General features: G+C 43.2%; 1 protein-coding gene across 4 annotated transcripts; it reads left to right on the forward strand.

Annotated features, from left to right (window-relative positions):
* Positions 1-3,023: 3,023 nt before the first annotated feature.
* LOC110523415 (myocyte-specific enhancer factor 2C) lies at positions 3,024-17,871 on the forward strand. Of its 4 annotated transcripts, none has more exons than XM_036977044.1 (9): positions 3,044-3,103; positions 3,239-3,665; positions 4,962-5,165; positions 13,202-13,345; positions 13,436-13,688; positions 14,152-14,342; positions 14,925-15,054; positions 15,776-15,899; positions 15,996-17,871. In XM_036977044.1, the coding sequence occupies exons 2-9, from the start codon at positions 3,612-3,614 to the stop codon at positions 16,327-16,329; spliced, it is 1,434 nt and encodes a 477-aa protein (XP_036832939.1). In that variant the 5' UTR covers positions 3,044-3,103; positions 3,239-3,611; the 3' UTR covers positions 16,330-17,871. The 4 variants fall into 4 exon arrangements, with proteins under 4 accessions (XP_036832937.1, XP_036832938.1, XP_036832939.1 ...); XM_036977045.1 differs by having other exon boundaries at positions 3,064-3,139; positions 3,275-3,665; XM_036977042.1 differs by having other exon boundaries at positions 3,024-3,665.
* Positions 17,872-21,019: the final 3,148 nt, after the last annotated feature.

Consider the following 21,019-nt stretch of genomic DNA (forward strand, 5'->3'; position numbering starts at 1 on the left):
TAAGCTGTGGACTGAATCCTTCAGATCCTTTGTGCCAAGTCACACAAGGCACAGGTGACAACAAACAGGACTCCTCACCTGGACTTGTACTGTGCTGGATGTGTTTTGGATCAAGAAATTATGTAAATGTCAACATTCTAATAGAATATGATGTGAGGTCAACATTCTAATAGAATATGATGTGATGTCAACATTCTAATAGAATATGATGTGATGTTAACATTCTAATAGAATATGATGTGATGTTAACATTCTAATAGAATATGATGTGATGTCAACATTCTAATAGAATATGATGTGATGTCAACATTCTAATAGAATATGATGTGATGTCAACATTCTAATAGAATATGATGCGAGGTCAACATTCTTATAGAACTTGATGTGAGGTCGACATTCTAATAGAATATGATGTGAGGTCGACATTCTAATAGAATATGATGTGAGGTCGACATTCTAATAGAATATGATGTGAGGTAGACATTCTAATAGAATATGATGTGAGGTCGACATTCTAATAGAATATGATGTAAGGTCAACATTCTAATAGAATATGATGTGAGGTCAACATTCTAATAGAATATGATGTGAGGTCGACATTCTAATAGAATATGATGTGAGGTCGACATTCTAATAGAATATGATGTGAGGTCGACATTCTAATAGAATATGATGTGATGTCAACATTCTCATAGAATATGATGTGATGACAACATTCTCATAGAATATGATGTGATGTCAACATTCTAATAGAATATGATGTCATGTCGACATTCTAATATAATATGATGTGATGTCAACATTCTTATAGAATATGATGTCAACATTCTTATAGAATATGATGTGATGTCAACATTCTAATAGAATATGATGTGATGTCAACATTCTCATAGAATTTGATGATGTCAACATTCTAATAGAATATGATGTGAGGTCAACATTCTAATAGAATATGATGTGAGATCGACATTCTAATAGAATATGATGTCATGTCGACATTCTAATAGAATATGATGTGATGTCAACATTCTTATAGAATATGATGTCAACATTCTTATAGAATATGATGTGATGTCAACATTCTAATAGAATATGATGTGATGTCAACATTCTAATAGAATATGATGTGATGTCAACATTCTTATAGAATATGATGTGATGTCAACATTCTAATAGAATATGATGTGAGGTCAACATTCTAATAGAATATGATATGATGTCAACATTCTAATAGAATAAGATGTGATGTCAACATTCTAATAGAATATGATGTGAGGTCAACATTCTAATAGAATATGATATGATGTCAACATTCTAATATAATAAGATGTGATGTCAACATTCTAATAGAATATGATGTGAGGTCAACATTCTAATAGAATATGATGTGAGATCGACATTCTAATAGAATATGATGTGATGTCAACATTCTAATAGAATATGATGTGAGGTCAACATTCTAATAGAATATGATGTGAGGTCAACATTCTAATAGAATATGATATGATGTCAACATTCTAATAGAATAAGATGTGATGTCAACATTCTAATAGAATATGATGTGAGGTCAACATTCTAATAGAATATGATGTGAGATCGACATTCTAATAGAATATGATGTGATGTCAACATTCTAATAGAATATGATGTGAGGTCGACATTCTAATAGAATATGATGTGAGGTCAACATTCTAATAGAATATGATGTGAGATCAACATTCTAATAGAATATGATGTGAGGTCACCATTCTAATAGAATATGATGTGAGGTCGACATTCTAATAGAATATGATGTGATGTCGACATTCTAATAGAATATGATGTGAGGTCGACATTCTAATAGAATATGATGTGAGGTCGACATTCTAATAGAATATGATGTGAGGTCGACATTCTAATAGAATATGATGTGAGGTCGACATTCTAATAGAATATGATGTGATGTCAACATTCTAATAGAATATGATGTGATGTCAACATTCTAATAGAATATGATGTGAGGTCAACATTCTGTTAGAATATGATGTGATGTCAACATTCTAATAGAATATGATGCGATGTAAAATGCAAACAGGGTTTGGGGACATCATAAAGCAGACAGTATAGTCAAGCCAACAACACTAACACATAATTTCTCATAACATTCTGTAGCATGATGCGAACGTATCATTTTTTTCTTGTGCCATGTTTTTCTATGTTGCATTTCTTCAGTGGGAAGCAAATGCCATCTCTCTGGTTATGAGTGAGATGTGGTGTTTTGAACTGAGTTGTGTGGTAGAGATGAGCTGTAAGTCTTAATCAGTGAGTTATTCTCCTCTCTCAGGTCAACCTGTTGAATGATCAGCTATTTACTTATACACAAACATAGTTGAACCATTCTCTATGACCGCTCCACAAGGACTACTGTGTGTGTTTGATGGCATTTTAACTTATTTCTCTCTCTCTGTCTCTTTAAGGAGTGAATGCCAGAGGAATTGAGAGAAGAAGAATCTAGAGAATACTGCTGTGAGGATTTGGAAGACAAGAGAAGAAGAGCAGGACTTTTGGGATAGGAGAGAAAGAGAAGAAGAACAGGACTTTTGGGATAGGAGAGAAAGAGAAGAATAACAGGACTTTTGGAATAGGAGAGAAAGAGAAGAAGAACAGGACTTTTGGGATAGGAGAGAAAGAGAAGAAGAACAGGACTTTTGGGATAGGAGAGAAAGAGAAGAAGAACAGGACTTTTGGGATAGGAGAGAAAGAGAAGAAGAACAGGACTTTTGGGATAGGAGAGAAAGAGAAGAAGAACAGGACTTTGGGGATAGGAGAGAAAGAGAAGAAGAGCAGGACTTTTGGGATAGGAGATAAAGAGAAGAAGAACAGGACTTTTGGGATAGAGAAGAAGAACAGGACTTTTGGGATAGGAGAGAGAGAAGAAGAACAGGACTTTTGGGATAGGAGAGAAAGAGAAGAAGAACAGGACTTTTGGGATAGGAGAGAAAGAGAAGAAGAACAGGACTTTTGGGATAGGAGAGAAAGAGAAGAAGAACAGGACTTTGGGGATAGGAGAGAAAGAGAAGAAGAACAGGACTTTTGGGATAGGAGAGAAAGAGAAGAAGAACAGGACTTTTGGGATAGGAGAGAAAGAGAAGAAGAACAGGACTTTTGGGATAGGAGAGAAAGAGAAGAAGAGCAGGACTTTTGGGATAGGAGATAAAGAGAAGAAGAACAGGACTTTTGGGATAGAGAAGAAGAACAGGACTTTTGGGATAGGAGAGAGAGAGAAGAAGAACAGGACTTTTGGGATAGGAGAGAAAGAGAAGAAGAACAGGACTTTTGGGATAGGAGAGAAAGAGAAGAAGAACAGGTCTTTTGGGATAGGAGAGAAAGAGAAGAAGAGCAGGACTTTTGGGATAGGAGAGAAAGAGAAGAAGAACAGGACTTTTGGGATAGAGAAGAAGAACAGGACTTTTGGGATAGGAGAGAGAGAGAAGAAGAACAGGACTTTTGGGATAGGAGAGAAAGAGAAGAAGAACAGGACTTTTGGGATAGGAGAGAAAGAGAAGAAGAACAGGACTTTTGGGATAGGAGAGAAAGAGAAGAAGAACAGGACTTTTGAGATAGGAGAGAAGATGGGGAGGAAAAAGATCCAGATAGCACGGATTATGGATGAACGTAACAGACAGGTAAATGAACACTGAGCTTTATCCGAATAATGGTCACACACACATACAAGCCCCAACACTCCCACACCTGCACACAACTAGGTGGGAAGGAGGTAGAGACAGAGGCATTTTGAGGAGTATGTGTGTGTGTAGTGGGGCAGTGGTTCCCCTCTTCCTGTTATGACAGGAAATGCACTAACATGTGCTTCCTGACCCCTAGAGCTGCGATGACCTCCCTGTTCTCTCTCTCTTATTGTGTGTGTGTGTGTGTGTGTGTTAAGGGTCCTTGCTTGCGAGCACACGTGTGTGGGTGGGGGGGGGGGGGGTGGTTATCCATACAGTGACCAGTCTCACATTTCTTCCTCAGTGTTCTGATTATGACATTGTAATAGAGACAGTGATTCTGTGCCCATATCTATGTGTCCTAATGTGATAGTGACTTACAGTCAGTCTCAAGTTAAGCAGTAATGGCCAAGGGCACCAGCCTCCATAATTAGATTCTATTTAAATGTTAACATGACTGTCAGTCTGTCTGTTTGTCTCTCAGTTTAAGTATTCCCCTCAGGGGTGGTTTAGAAGGCAACATCAGAGTGCAAGAGCACACTTAACCTACATACATACACACATACATACAAACATACATACCATACACACTTACATACATACATACATACTTTACATATGTATATACATACATACATACGTACCGACCTTACAAACGTACATACATACCTTACATATGTACTTACATACCGTACATACATACGTACCTACCTTACATATGTGCATACATACCTTACATAAATAGATACATACATACCTTACCTTACATACTTACTGGATTTTCAATATAGTCTATTTTCAACACGCAGGCCAACATACGTACATTCAACAGTTCACTTACAGTATACACTGTAAACTCTCCCTCTCTTCTCTCTCTCTCTCTCTCGCTCTCTCTCTCTCTCTTCCCCTCTCTCTCTCTCTTCTCTCTCTCTCCCTCTCTCTCTCTCTCTCTCTCTCTCTCTCTCTCTCGCTCTCGCTCTCGCTCTCACTCACTCTCTCTCTCTCTTACCCTCTCTCTCTCCCCCTCTCTCTCTCTCTTCCCCCCTCTCGCTCTCTCTCTCTCTCTCCCTCTCTTTTCCGCTCTCTCTCGCTCTCTCTCTCCCTCTTTTCCCCTCTCTCTCTTCCTCCCTCTCTCCCTCACCCTCTCTCTCTCTCTCTCTCTCACCTCTCTCCCCCTCTCTCTCCTCTCCCTCTCTTTTCCTCTCTCTCTCTTCCTCTCCCTCTCTCCCTCACCCTCTCTCTCTCCCTCTCCAGGTGACATTCACCAAGCGGAAGTTTGGCCTGATGAAGAAGGCGTATGAGCTGAGTGTTCTGTGTGACTGTGAGATCGCCCTCATCATCTTCAACAGCACCAATAAATTGTTCCAGTATGCCAGCACTGACATGGACAAGGTCCTGCTCAAATACACAGAGTACAACGAACCTCACGAGAGCAGGACTAACTCCGACATCGTGGAAGTGAGTCCAACACACTATTGCAGACTAGTTCACCAACATGGTTTCACTGGTGGAAATCTGATTAAAAAGCAGTAGACACTCAGTTGGTTGAATGAACAGCTAGTGTAAGACAGCTAGTGTAATACATGTGTGTGTGTGTTTGGCTAAGGACTCAGAGATCAGGGAGGCCAGCCTGGAGTTATGCAATGGTGTTAGGAGAACAAGTCTGGTGTCTCCTCACACACACATGTCCAACGTCCTCAACGTTTCTCTCCAACCGTGGTCCATGTGACCGAGGTTAGGGGTCAGGGGTTAGGGATCAGAGTTCAAAGGACAGGTGCGTTGGATTTAGTCTCTGGATCGCTGACGGGAATCTGTAGCGGCATGGAGGACAGTGGTTATGGTCTTCCAGTGAAAGGTGTGTGTTCCAACACAGGCCATGAGCCTCCCATTGGGAGTAGTGGGAAAACAGGCTGCGTTTGATAGAGTGCAGAGGCTGATGGGGATGTTTCTGTGTGGGAATGGGGAAAGTAAGATATGCAGCCCAGTATTGGGAATATTTCATTGGTTCCATTGTAAACCAGGCAAACTAAATCAATCAAGCACAGCTCAAAAATTCCACATTTAAAATGAGTCTGGTGGTCAATACTGTATGTCAGAGGTCCATAAGGGGGTGGTTTTGGCCTGATAGCTGATGTCCCTCTCCACCTGTCCCACTTTTTGGTCAGTCAGCCAGCAGCAGCATATAATCTATGTTAATCTACTGTAATCCTATCACTCATTACTATAATCTCAATATGCTCTTCCTAATCCCTCTCAACAAATGTCCTCTCTTCTCCTCTTTCCTTGCTGACCTCTAGTGTGTAGGTGTCTTCTGGAAGACAGATCAATGATGATGGGTCTTTTCCTCCTCTGTCAATTTCCTTCTCCTCTCTCACATACAAGCCTTTCTATCTCTCACTCTATTTTTTATTTTTTTGAACCTTTATTTAACTAGGCAATGACAGCCTACCGGGGAACAGTGGGTTAACTGCCTTGTTCAGGGGCAGAACGACAGATGTGTACCTGTATATATTTCAGCATCACACACAGTCCCTGTCTCTGTGTTGATAAACATGGTCAAAGATGACCTAGCTGTCAAACCCTGTGAACCGTTGAACTATCTTCTTTACAGGAATGGAATAGAAGAGACTCCTTTGTCTGGGTTGTTTTCTTTCCATAATGAGGTGTGTGTGTGTTCTGTATTTGGTGCAGGAGGCCCAGGATAATGGCTATTTATAACTAAGAACTCCTGCATTCCTCACCCCTCTTTTACTAACCCTATTTCACTCCATTCTGTGGTGTGTGTCTGTGTTGTAGATTGAAAACAGCTGAAGCTCTCAGTAAGGCTCATCAATTAGAACACACACACAGGCCCAGTGGAACTCCAGCTCTCTTTGTGGAACCAATCTCTCCCTGATCAAAGTTTGGAAACCGGCAGCAGGCTAAAAATAGAAGGCTGCTGCTAAGAATAGCCTTTGGGGGATGTGCATATGAGTGTGTGTGCCTATGTGTGTGTGTGTGTGTGTGTGTGTGTGTGGACTGACTGGGAGGCGAAATACTTTTGTAATGAAGTATTTGCAGGCGAACAATAACATTCAATTCCTAATGTGTTGAGTTGCCTCAACATAGGACATGACAGAACAGTAGTCACTGCAGCCTAAAGTAAATTTAATCAAATTTGCCAAAATTATATAGGCCTAATTACTCCAGTCTATACAGAAACAATTCAAATCATTTGAAATACTTCACCACAGAGCATCATTAACTTTTTTTTAAAGCTGTGGTTTGTTTTAAATCACAAACGTGTAGGCCTATATGCCTAGTTGGGAAGCCTGCAATTTGGGCACCGCGCATGGTCAGAGACCTAGCTGATTATTGAGTTGTTGCTGTCAGTGAAAAGCATCTATAATATGTCTGAAGATAACGTGTCTTGAATATCATTTTAAATGTTCAGACAAGAAACATGGGAGGGGTGTGTGGCGAAGATATTGGCATGTACAGTGCATTCGAAAAGCATTCAGACCCCTTGACATTTTCCACATTTTGTTACGTTACAGCCTTATTCTAAAATGGATTACACTGTTTTTTTCCCTCCTCAATCAACACACAATACCCCATAATGACAAAGCAAAAACAGGTTTTTATATATTTTGTATTAAAAAACATATAAATAATGTAACATATTTACATATATCTTAGCCAAATACATTTAAACTCAGTTTTTCACAATTACTCGCATTTATTCCAAGTAAACATTTCCTGTCTTAGGTCAGTTAGGATCACAACTTTATTTAAAAAATGTGAAATGTCAGATAATAGTAGAGCAAATGATTTATTTCAGCTTTTATTTCTTTCATCACATTCCCAGTGGGTCAAAAGTTTACATACACACAATTAGTATTTGGTAGCATTGCCTTTAAATTGTTTAACTTGGGTCAAACATTTCAGGTAGCCTTCCACAAGCTTCCCACAATAAGTTGGGTGAATTTTGGCCCATTCCTCCTGACAGAGCTGGTGTAACTGAGTCAGATTTGTAGGCCTCCTTGCTCGCACATGCTTTTTCAGTTCTGCCCACAATTTTCTATAAGATTGATGTCAGGGCTTTGTGATGGCCACTCCAATACCTTGACTTTGTTGTCCTTAAGCCATTTTGCCACAAATTTGGAAGTATGCTTGGGGTCAAATGGGAAGACCCATTTGCGACCAAGCTTTAACTTCCTGACTGATGTCTTGAGATGTTGCTTCAATATATCCACATAATTTTCCTTCCTCATGATGTCATTTACTTTGTGAAGTGCACCAGTCCCTCCTGCAGGAAAGCACCCCCACAACATGATGCTGCCACCCCTGTGCTTCACGGTTGGGATGGTGTTTGTCAGCTTGCAAGCCTCCCCCTTTTTCCTCCAAACATAACGATGGTCATTATGGCCAAACAGTTCTATTTTGTTTCATCAGACCAGAGGACATTTCTCCAAAAAGTCTGATCTTTGTCCCCATGTGCAGTTGCAAACCGTAGTCTGGCATTTTTTAATGGCGGTTTTGGAGCAGTGGCCTCTTCCTTGCTGAGCGGACTTTCAGGTTATGTCGATATTGGACTTGTTTTACTGTGGATATAGATACTTTTGTACCTGTTTCCTCCAGCATCTTCACAAGGTCCTTTGCTGTTGTTTTGCGATTGAGTTGCACTTTTCGCACCAAAGTACGTTCATCTCTAGGAGACGGAACCGGTCTCCTTCCTGAGCAGTATGATGGCTGTGTGGTCCCATGGTGTTTATACTTGCGTACTATTGTTTGTACAGATGAACGTGGTACCTTCAGGTGTTTGGAAGTTGCTCCCAAGGATGAACCAGACCTGATTTCTTTTGATTTTCCCATGATGTCAAGCAAAGAGGCACTGAGTTTGAAAGTAGGCCTTGAAATACATCCACAGGTACACCTCCAATTGACTCAAATGATGTCAATTAGCCTATCAGAAGCTTCTAAAGACATGACATGAGGAATGAAATTTCCAAGCTGTTTAAAGGCAGTCATCTTAGTGTATGTAAACTTCTGACCCACTGGAATTGTGATACAGTGAATTATAAGTGAAATAATCTGTCTGTAAACAATTGTTGGAAAAATGACTTGTGTCATGCACAAAGTAGATGTCCTAACCGACTTGCCAAAACTATAGTTTGTTAACAAGACATTTGTGGAGTGGTTGAAAAAACAAGTTTTAATGACGCCAACCTAAGTGTATGTTAACTTCCGACTTCAACTGTAAGTATTCAAACCCTTTACTTAGTACTTTTTTGAAGCACCTTTGACAGCGATTACAAACTCAAGTCTTCTTGGGTATGACGCTACAAGCTTGGCACACCTGGATTTGGGAAGTTTCTCCCATTCTTCTCTTCAGATCCTCTCCAGCTCCATCTTGTTGGATGGGGAGCGTCGCTGCACAACTATTTTCAGGTCTCCAGAGATGTCCGGGCTCTGGCTGGGCCACTCAAGGACATTCAGAGGTTTGTCCCAAAGCCACTCCTGCATTGTCCTAGCTGTGTACATAGGGTGGTTGTCCTGTTGGAAGGTGGACCTTTGTCCCAGTCTGAGGTCCTGAGCGCTCTGGAGCAGGTTTTCATCAAGGATCTCTCTGTACTTCGCACCAATCTCGACAAACCATTTCTGTATGGACCTCGCTTTGTGCATAGTGGCATTGTCATGCTGAAACAGGAAAGGGCCTTCCCCAAACTGTTGCCACAAAGTTGGAAGAACAGTTGTGTTGTAAGTACATGATAGTGGAGTAGTGGGTTGAGGGAACACACTAAATGTATTGGGTAAAGGGTTTTGAAATGTAATGTTGTGTTATATTTTTAAATGTATATACCTGGCTTAATGTTGCTGGACCCCGGGAGCTAATGGAGATCCTTAATAAATACAAATACAAACAGAATCATCTAGAATGTCATTGTATGCTGTAGTGTTAAGATTTCCCTTCACTGGAACTAAGGGGCCCGAACCATGAAAAACAGCCCCAGACCATTATTCCTCTTCCACCAACCTTTACAGTTGGCACTATGCATTGGGGCAGGTAGTGTTTTCCTGGCATCCGCCAAACACAGATTTGTCCTTCGGCCTGCCAGATTGTGAAGCGTGATTCATCACTCCAGAGAACGCATTTCCACTGCTCCAGAGTCCAATGGCGGCGAGCTTTACACCACTCCAGCCAACGTTGGCATTGCGCATGGTGATGTTAGGCTTGTGTGCGGCTGCTCTGCCATGGAAACTCATTTCATGAAGCTCCCCACGAACAGTTATTGTAATGACTTTGTTTATATAGGCAGTTTTGAACTCGGTAGTGAGTGTTGCAACCAAGGACAGACAAATTTTATGCGCTACGTGTTTCAGCATGTGGTACCGTTCTGTGAGCTTGTGAGGCCTACCACTTCGTGGCTAAGCTGTTTCCACTTCACAATAACAGCCCTTAGAGTTGACCAGGGCAGCTCTAGCAGGGCAGAAATTTGATGAACTCACTTGTTAGAAAGGTGGCATCCTATAACGGTGCCATGTTGAAAGTCACTGAGTTCCTCAGTATGGGCCATCCTACTGCCAGTGTTTGTCTATGAAGATTGCATGGCTGTGTGCTCAATTTTATACACCTATCAGCAACAGGTGAGGCTGAAATAGCTGAATCCACTCATTTGAAAGGGTGTTCACATACTTTTGTCCATGTAGTTTATGACCATGCATCACCACTGGAATTGATTTCATTATTTTTCGCCACATGACTACATACTGTGTGTGCGTGTGTAGTCGAAATGTACGCCTGTTAGGACAGGAGAGGTGAGATGTAAGAGGTGCATGTCATGTTCCTTGGCATATGGAGAGGTGCCTCGCACTCTGTGCTCTTGTAAAGTCAACCCACACATACACACTCTGTAATTGATGTGGAAGTGGTTAGGAGACCAGACCACCCATAGGGGAGGAAGAACAACAAGGAGTAGAAGAGAAAAATGAGAGAGCGATTGTAGACAGTTGAGGGTGGCTTGGAATGGAGATATGGGGATTCAGTGCTTTCTCTCTTATTTTGTCTTCCTTTCTCTCGTGACATATCCTCTCTTATTTTGTGCCTTCCTTTGTCTCTATCTAATTCTTTCTCTCCATCTTTCTCTCTCATTCTTTCTGTCTCTTTCTCATTCCTTCCCTCTCCTCTCTCTCCTTCACTCCCCTTTCTCTTTCCTTTTCTCTCTCTTTCTCTCTCCCTCTTTCTATCAGTTGTGTTCTCCTCTGAGCACCTTCAGTCAGCTGCCCACTCAACCAGTTGCTGTCTTCACCTCTCACCACACACACACACACACACACACACACACACACACACCAACACACCTCTCACAACACACACACCTCTGTGTAGGGCTGTGTAGGCCAGGGCTCTGTTTAGGGCTGTGTAGGCCAGGGCTCTGTTTAGGGCTGTGTAGGCCAGGGCTATGTGAAGAGCTGTGTAGGCCAGGGCTCTGTTTAGGACTGTGTCGGCCAGGGCTCCGTGTAGGGCTGTGTAGGCCAGGGTTCTGTGTAGAGCTGTGTAGGCCAGGGCTCTAGGGCTGTGTAGGCCAGGGCTCCGTGTAGAGCTGTGTAGGCCAGGGCTCTAGGGCTGTGTAGGCCAGGGCTCTGTGTAGAGCTGTGTAGATCTGTGTAGAGCCAGGGCTCTAGGGCTGTGTAGGCCAGGGCTCTGTGTAGAACTGTGTAGGCCAGGGCTCTGTGTAGAGCTGTGAAGGCCAGGGCTCTAGGGCGGTGTAGGCCAGGGCTCTGTGTAGGGCTGTGTAGGCCAGGGCTCTGTCTAGGGCTGTGTAGGCCAGGGCTCTGTTTAGGGCAGTGTAGACCAAGGCTCTGTGTACACCAGGGCTCTGTTTAGGGCTGTGTAGGCCAGGGCTCTGTAGGCCAGGGCTCTGTGTAGAGCTGTGTATGCCAGGGCTCTAGGGCTGTGTAGGCCAGGGCTCTGTGTAGTGCTGTGTAGGCCAGGGCTCTAGGGCTGTGTAGGCCAGGGCTCTGTGTATAGCTGTGTAGGCCAGGGCTCTAGGGCTGTGTAGGCCAGGGCTCTTTGTTGAGCTGTGTAGAACCAGGGTATGGAGAGTCATGTGTTCTGAAATAAAGTGTAAGAGTTCTTCACGGTCTTCCTTTCATGTCTACTGTCATTTTGTTGTTGTGTTGCTGATATGTGTTTTGTCAGCAATGGACATGGAGGTTGTGGGGTGGAGATAGAGGTGTGGAGGGGAGGGAGTGGGCGAGAGAGAGAAGGGGTAGTGGGGGTGAGAGGGATGGTGGGTGAGGACTGGAAACTAGGGGTGCTCTGGGTGCCAGAGAGGTAAAAAAAAATTGCCTTCTATGGACATCCTTCAGACACAGGGCTGCTAAACCTGGGCTCGGCCACTCCCCCCTCGCTGTGTCGGCCAGTGACAGGTGGGCATGGCTGAGATGAGTGGCATAGCTGTGTGTGTGTGTGTGTGTGTGTGTGTGTGTGTGTGTGTGTGTGTGTGTGTGTGTGTGTGTGTGTGAGCTGTAGTGGTCTAGTGATAGGCGGTAAAGTGCTGAGACAGGACAGAGTTGAGCCAAACTGCATACATTACATATACATCGTCTGAAGATGCGTGCACACACACACTTGGGGAAAGCATCACAGCTCTATGGACAATATCAGCAGTGATTAGAGGCCTACTCTCCTCTCCATTCTACACCCCCTCTTTCACTCCCCCCTCTTTTCTGCTCTCATCTCTCTAAATCTATGTCTACCACCCTCTCTCTCTCTATTTACAATACATTCTTTCTCTGTCACTTTGTCTACCCTCTCCCCTCTCATACTGGTGTTCAATTAGAGTATCTATCTGCCAGGTGGTCTTTTGAGGATGTTTTTTCTGCTCTAAATAGCGCCACTTGGTGGTTGAAAAGAAGACTGCAGCTTTTCAGTGGTCTGCCATGCCCATGAGGCCTTTAGAATAACTGTTGTGCTTTATTCACTGACTATGCTCTCTGTGTGTCTCTCTCTCTCTCTCTCTCTCTCTCTCTCTCTCTCTCTCTCTCTCTCTGTCTGTCTCTCTCTCTGTGCCTGTCTCTCTCTCTCTGTGTCTGTCTCTCTCTCTCTGTGTGTCTGTCTCTCTCTCTCTGTCTATCTCTCTCCCTGTGTGTCTGTCTCTCTCCCTGTGTGTCTGTCTCTCTCCCTGTGTGTCTGTCTCTCTCTCTCTCTGTCTGTCTCTCTCTCTGTGTCTGTCTCTCTCTCTGTGTCTGTCTCTCTCTCTGTGTCTGTCTCTCTCTCTCTGTGTCTGTCTCTCTCTCTATGTGTCTGTCTCTCTCTCTCTGTGTCTGTCTCTCTCTCTCTCTGTGTCTGTCTATCTCTCTGTGTGTCTATCTCCCTCTCTGTGTGTCTGTCTCTCTCTCTCTGTGTCTGTCTCTCTCTCTCTCTGTGTCTGTCTCTCTCTCTCTGTGTCTGTCTCTCTCTCTGTGTCTGTCGCTCTCTCTCTGTCTCTCTCTGGGTATGTCTCTCTCAGACTCTGCGTAAGAAGGGTCTAAATGGTTGTGACAGTCCCGACATCGAGGCAGACGACTCTGCTGGTCAGAGCCCCGAGTCAGAGGACAAATACCGCAAAATCAATGAAGACATTGACCTCCTGATCAGCAGACAGAGACTCTGTGTAAGTACAACTGGACCTGTGTGTGTATCCACTCATGCCTGTTCCACTACTCCATTTGCCTTGCTAACCCTGGTGTCTGTCTCTGTCCAGCAGGCTCTCCCCCCGCCTAACTACGACATGGCTGGCTCCATCCAGGGCCAAAACAACAGTGGACTACTATATTCTCACCCCGGGGTGGGGGGATCCTTGTATAACCACAGTCTTCTGCCTCTTTGCCAAACACACTCTGGCCTGCAGAGGAACAGCATGTCGCCTGGACCCCAACACACACACCAACCCCCCAGTGCTGGAAACTCAGGAGGGATGATGGGTTCAGAGCTGTCTAACACCGTCTCCAACGCTGGTGAGTTAACTATGCTATTTACTTTATATGCTGTCTTTTCTAATGTCTGATGCATTGGTAATGTACAGTACCAGTCAAACGTTTTAGAACACCTACTCATTCAAGGGTTTTTCTTTATTTTTACTATTTTCTACATTCTAGAATAATAGTGAAGACATCAAAACTATGAAATAACACATATGGCAAAGGGTGGCTACTTTAAAGAATCTCAAATATAAAATATATTTTGATTTGGTTACTACATGATTCCATATGTGTTATTTCATAGTTGTGATGTCTTCACTATTATTCTAGAATGTAGAAAATAGTAAAAATAAAGAAAAACCCTTGAATGAGTAGGTGTTCTAAAACTTTTGACTGGTACTGTATATTATATTAGGCCTATTATGATTAGAGTTTCAATTTGTCCTCCCAGGTTAAACAAGAAAAACATCCAGTATTCTCCTGTCTATCCGTCTCCTAGGTAGTGGTAACTATGGTAACCACCGTACCTCACCGGGGCTGTTATCTCCAGGAGGCATGGCCAACACTTCACCCCCGATGATTCAGGCCAAGACTTCGCCCCCGATGAACTCCATGACCCTGATTGGCAACCGCAAGCCGGACCTCCGCACGCTGCTACCCCCTGGCAACAAGAACAACATGCCCTCCATCGTGAGTGATCTCCTCCCTCAATTTCTGTCTATCTCCTCCCTCCATCTCTGTCTATCTCCTCTTTCTCCATCTCTGTCTATCTCCTCCCTCCATCTGTCTAGCTCCTCCCCCCATCTCTGTCTAGCTCCTCTTTCTCCATCTCCCCTGAGACAGTTAGAACCTTCCTGACTCTTACACAGTCCCTCTGACTCCTACACAGTTCCTCTGACTCCTACACAGTTCCTCTGACTCCTACACAGTTCCTCTGACTCCTACACAGTCCCTCTGACTCCTACACAGTTCCTCTGACTCCTACACAGTTCCTCTGACTCCTACACAGTTCCTCTGACTCCTACACAGTTCCTCTGACTCCTACACAGTTCCTCTGACTCCAACCCCCTCCGTACTCTAATATGAGTTGTATTGTTTTTCATGCTGCCAGTGTGAGGATTTTGACATGATGCTGGTAAGTAGTGTGACATCACACAGATGGACAACGTGGAGTTGCTATGCTGAATATCTGTTTATGTCTAGAATGACCATAGACCCAAATCCTTCTAGCCACAAGTGTACTAATGTTAGTTTATTATTTTGTTGTTTCAGAACCAGAGAATAAACCACTCCCAGTCTGCCCAGACATTGGCTACCCCCGCGGTCTCCATAGCAACACCTACTCTGCCTGGGCAGGGTATGGTAGGGTACCCCTCTGCCCTCTCCACCTCATATGACACAGGTAGGCATTCCGTCTTCTACCACTCCGTCTTCTACGACTCCGTCTTCTACCACTCCGTCTTCTACCACTCCGTCTTCTACCTCTCCGTCTTCTACCACTCCGTCTTCTACCACTCCGTCTTCTACCTCTCCGTCTTCTACCTCTCCGTCTTCTACCTCTCCGTCTTCTACCTCTCCGTCTTCTACCTCTCCGTCTTCTACCACTCCGTCTTCTACCACTCCGTCTTCTACCACTCCGTCTTCTACCACTCCGTCTTCTACGACTCCGTCTTCTACCACTCCGTCTTCTACCACTCCGTCTTCTACGACTCCGTCTTCTACCACTCCGTCTTCTACCACTCCGTCTTCTACCACTCCGTCTTCTACGACTCCGTCTTCTACCACTCCGTCTTCTACCACTCCGTCTTCTACCACTCCGTCTTCTGTAAATATGTGTTATTATTTGTATTATTGTTTCATTCACTTCTCACTTCCTCCCTTGCTGCTCCTCCTATGGACATTCCCTCAGGGACATTAGAGTTTCACTGTACCCTGCAATTACCTCTGCAACCCTTTGCATGTGACTAATAAACTAATCTAATCTAATCTCTTCTGGACAGTGACCTCAGCTCCATCTCTGACCAAAAGTAACACTCTTATAGCGAATAGGAAGAATTCATTTCAGATTTGCCCAAGATGTGTAACTTTTGTTGTCTCCCCCCTCTCTATTCCTTCCTCTGTAGAGTACTCTCTGGGTGACCTGTCAGGGTTTGGTAACAGATCAGGATCTCTCCACCTGGGATCAGTAACAGGCTGGCAGCAACAACCGCTACAGAATATACAGCACTCAGCACTGGGACACATGGGGTAATTGTGTGTGTGTGTGTGTGTGTGTGCGTGTCTGTCTGTCTGTCTGTTTCCTTCTCCTCTTTTGTAATCACTATCTCTCCTCTCCTCTGTCAGAAACATTTGTCAGAACTCCAACCTTAACCTCCAGAATGTCCATCAGAACCTCTACATCAAGTCAGAGCCCACCTCCCCGCCCAGAGATCGAGGCATCGGATTTGTCAACGGAGGGATGGGGGGTGTGTCCCATGGCTACCCAACAAATCAGGGCCCGGCGGAGGCAGGGCTGTCTCCTGGCGACAGCCTATCCAGCTGTGGCAGCTCATACGATGGCAGTGATCGCGAGGATCACCGCGGAAATGACAACTTCCTGCTACACCCGATGTCCAATCAGGAGCGCCACAGCCCGTCCCTCAAACGAATGCGCCTATCAAAATGCTGGGCTACATGATAAGGCATGCCTCTTATTCACAGAGGGGGAGGGGCTTGTGTAGAGTTACGTTTAGTGTTATTATGACTATTATTAAGCTTGTGTCCAAAATGGCACCCTTTTCCCTACATAGTGCTCTTGCCAAAAGTAGTGCACTTTATAGGGAATAGGGTGCGATTTCAGATTTGCCCTATATTCTTCTTGTGCAGAGTGAGAGTGTTCCACTATAACAGGGACATTATATACAGGAGTGTGGAGGGAATATAACAGTGACAGACTGGGTCTGAAATGGAACCCTATTGCCCACGTAGTGCACTAACTATGGGGAAATAGGGAGTGATTTGAGACAACCAGTGATATTATACAGGAGTGAGGGTGGATATGGTGTGGAGGAGTCAGTGTGGGAGGTCTGTTGCCTGTGTTGTGTATTTGTGGGAGAGAGAGGGAATCAGTAAATTAATATGTACACTATATGTAAACTAACTAACACAGGTTGAAGAAGTCTGGCACTCTGTATGGATAAGATACTGGTGAGTCACTAATATACTAGGAGACACAAGGACAGGCACTGTGAGTGGACACATCAGGGTGTGTGTGTGTGTGTGTGTGTGTGTGTGTGTGTGTGTGTGTGTGTGTGTGTGTGTGTGTGTGTGTGTGTGTGTGTGTGTGTGTGTGTGTGTGTGTTTGTGTGTGTGTGTGTGTGTGTGTGTGTGTGCGTGCGCGCGTGTGCGTGTGTGCGCGCGTGTGCGTGCGTGCTCACTCGCTACCTAGGCTCTGATGTCCCAATCTGCAGCTGGCTGACTAGCAGACAGAGTGAGTGTTCACTACAACCCATTCATGTTGCCGGTTCAACATATTTATGTGTATATATAAATGAAGAACAAGGGAGGATTTGGCAGACAGAGAGAGAAAATGAAAGGGATCGAGAGATAGACAGAGAAGGGAGGGAAAGACTGATGGAGAAAGGAAGAGAACGATAGAAGGAGACAGAAAAAGGACAACGATAGGGGGAGAGGGAAGAAGGAGAGGGTGAAAGCCATTATGCAACAGGTTGCACAAAGCTGGAACTATAGAATAATAGTGATTGATCGATCAAGAAGTCATTCTAATATTCTAATTATACAGCTGGAACCCTGGACAACTACAATGTCTCACTTGAAATGAAGGCGCCTAGGAATTGTAGTTCAACTCAGAATACTTTTTAAGAGCCATATGCTAACAAATACTATCTGAGTCATATACACTACAGTGCTACTCATTCAGATGGAGAGAAAGAGAGACTGTTTTACCAGCCAGATAGACAAAGCCACAGGGAGGAGGTGGTGTGAGTTAAAACAGAACTCCCAAAGCCATATTATTATAAAATGGGAAGTCAAATCTTTGCTGCACAAACAAGTGGTTTCTCTTTATAGTATTCTGAAAATATTTAGAAAATCAACAGTATGAAATAACACATGGAATCATGTAGTAACCAAAAAAGTGTTAAACAAATCAAAATCGATTTTATATTTGAGATTCTTCAAATAGCCACCCTCTCAACCAGCTTTATGAGGTAGTCACCTGGAATGCATTTCAGTTAACAGATGTGCCTTGGTAAAAGTTAATTTGTGGAATTTCCTTCTTAATGTGTTTGAGCCAATCAGTTGTGTTTTGACAAGGTAGGGGTGGTATACAGAAGATAGCCCTATTAGGTCAACAACCAAGTCCATATTATGGCAAGAACAGCTCAAATAAGCAAAGAGAAATGACAGTCCATCATTACTTTAAGACATGAAGGTCAGTCAATAAGGAACATTTCAATAACTTTGAAAGTTTCTTCAAGTACAGTCGCAAAAACCATCCAGCGCTATGATGAAACTGACTCTCATAAGGACCGCCACAGGAAAGGAAGACCCAGAGTTACCTTTGCTGCAGAGGACAAGTTCATTAGAGTTACCAGACTCTGCAGCCCATATAAATGCTTCACAGAGATCAAGTAACAGACACATCTCAACACCAACTGTTCAGAGGAGACTGTGTGAATCAGACCTTCATGGTCAAATTACTGCAAAGAAAACGCTACTAAAGGACACCAAAAATAAGAAGAGACTTGCTTGGGCCAAGAAATACAAGCAACGGACATTAGACCGGTGGAAATTTGTCCTTTGGTCTGGAGTTCAAATTGAAGATGTTTGGTTCCAACCGCCATGTCTTTGTGAGATGCAGTGTGGGTGAACAGACGATCTCCGCATGAGTATTTCCCACCAGCATGGAGGAGGTGTTATGGTGTGGGGGTGCTTTGCTGGTGACACTGTCTGTGATTTATTTGGAATTCAAGGCACACTTAACCAGCATGGCTACCACAGCATTCTGCAGCGATACGCCATCCCATCTGATTTGCTTAGTGGGACTATTATTTGTTTTTCAACAGGACAATGACCCAAAACACACCTCCAGGCTGTGTAAGGGCTTTTTGACCAAGAAGGAGAGTGATGGAGTGCTGCATTAGATGACCTGACCTCCACAATCCCTTAACCTCAACCAAATTGAGATGGTTTGGGATGAGTCGGACCTCAGAGTGAAGGAAAAGCAGGTAACAAATGATCAGCATATGTGGGAACTCCTTCAAGACTGTTGGAAAAGCATTCCAGGTGAAACTGGTTGAGAGAATGCCAAGCGTGTGAAAAGCTGTCATCAAGGCAAAGGGTGGCTACTTTGAAGAATATAAAATCTAAAATATATTTTAATTTGTTTTGCACTTTTTTAGTTACTACATGATTCCATATATGCTATTTCATAGTTTTGACGTCTTCACTATTATTCTACAATGTAGAAAATAGTGCAAATAAAGAAAAACCCTTGAATGAGTAGGTGTTCCAAAGCTTTGGACCGGTAGTGTATATGTCTACCTAGTTCTATCAAATAATTAACCCAATATTTAACCCACGTCTGTGAAATTGAGGATGGCTATAGTTCTTGAAAATGTACTTAAAATAATGTGAACATTGTTAAAATATAGATAAAACCTTGTTTTTGTCTTAATATTGTGGGTTATTATGTAGATATGTGCAGGTGCACATATTTTCTATCGATCTCAAACGTTTAGGAAAATTTTTAGTTAAAGCTTCTCAACCTGCCACTGATGTTAGCCTAATAGCACATTCTTTAGGAAGGGTTGCTTCAAAACCCACATGAAGTCACTCCTTGATTAAAAAGCATTCTCAATGTAGAATCTCCATTGGAAGTGTGTGTTAGTTCAGGAATAGGCCTAATCTGGGTCTGGGAGATTTAAGACTGTAGAGTCAGCGTGTATAGACAGAGCAGAAGGTGGACGGCTGCCTCTCCTCCCGACAAACAGTTTTATATGATGTCAGATATTATTACTGAGAAGACGTAGGAAACCCACCTAGAAGCACAACTTCTGACTTTGAAAGTCAATTTTGTTCTATGTTGCCAGGTTGCAATACAATACAATAGTGATTGATGATATCAGTAGACTACAAGAGGGCAGAGCCCCACAATAGGTTATAGACTAACCAACAGCCTGAGGCTATCCTACTCACCTAGCTCATCAGAGCTACAGTATTGTTTTCATTCTATTTTATTTTTCTTCATCATCAAAATTGTCTGTAATGTAAAAATCTGCAATTTACCTGTACCTCAGATTTACTACACCCATTATCATAGTTTGAATGGGATTCTGAGAATGTTGTATAATTTGATTACATCAATATAGGTCTGCTCCATGCAATATCCACTTCAATCATATCATGTTTTGTATCAGTTTTATCAACAGAATAAAGACTTTTCGTCTCAATAATGTAATATGGTATCTGAGTGAAGGTCCCTGGATGATTTATTTATGTGGGTGCCATGTTGAATTGTGTTCTTTATGTGAACTTTATAACACTACTAACCACATGACAGTGGGTAGTGCACTCAGAGATTAGGGGTCAGACACCAGGACGTCTTTCTGAGGTGAATGTTTGGACGCTACAAGGCTCCAGGCAGCAGAAGCAGGCCTTTGTCGCCACTTGAAGACAATGTTTCTTACCGGAAGGAAGGGAGCTAACGTAAATAAACATGTATTTTCCCGCACAGGCAATGAAATTAAAAGGTATTTGTATTTTGCAGAACAATATACAGGCTCTTTACTTTTAAACCAGCCTCTGTGTGGTTTGTTTGACTCCCATGACTCCTGTTTCTGTTCCTCCAGCATCTCACAAACTCCACAGCACCACATTCAGACCGCATCTGATGTACCTGGGCCGTATCCACAAAGCATCTCAAGAGTATGAGTGCTGATCATACTTTGTGTGTTATTACATATAGCCGGGAAGAAGAAGGGTGGGGGTGTATGTTTCATGATTAACTACACATGGTGTGATTGTGATAACATAAAGGAACTCAAGTCCTTTTGTTCACCCGACCTAGAATACCTCACAACCAAATGCCGACCATATTTCTTCCCAAGAGAATTATCTTCGGTTATAGTCACAGCTGTGTATATTCCCCCTGTTACACCTGTTCAGTGTGCATTTACAGGTGATTACAGGCCATTTTAACACTCGTTTACACCTGTCCAGTGTGCATTTACAGGGAATGTTAATGTAGCCTAGTGGGTAGAGCGTTGGACTAGTAACCGAAAGGTTGCAAGATCAAGTCCCCGAGCTGACAATGTAAAAATATGTTCTGCCTCTGAGCAAGGCAGTTAACCCACTGTTCCTAGGCT

This window comes from Oncorhynchus mykiss, chromosome 5 (assembly GCF_013265735.2).
Source record: "Oncorhynchus mykiss isolate Arlee chromosome 5, USDA_OmykA_1.1, whole genome shotgun sequence".
NCBI classification, from domain to species: domain Eukaryota; kingdom Metazoa; phylum Chordata; class Actinopteri; order Salmoniformes; family Salmonidae; genus Oncorhynchus; species Oncorhynchus mykiss.

Coding starts and splice junctions, on each gene's coding strand:
- LOC110523415 (XM_036977042.1), top strand. CDS start 3,612: ATGGGGAGGAAAAAGATCCAGATAGCACGGATTATGGATGAACGTAAC. Junction 5,166..13,201: donor CTAACTCCGACATCGTGGAA/GTGAGTCCAACA, acceptor TGTCTCTCTCAG/ACTCTGCGTAAGAAGGGTCT. Junction 15,055..15,775: donor CTCCACCTCATATGACACAG/GTAGGCATTCCG, acceptor CTTCCTCTGTAG/AGTACTCTCTGGGTGACCTG.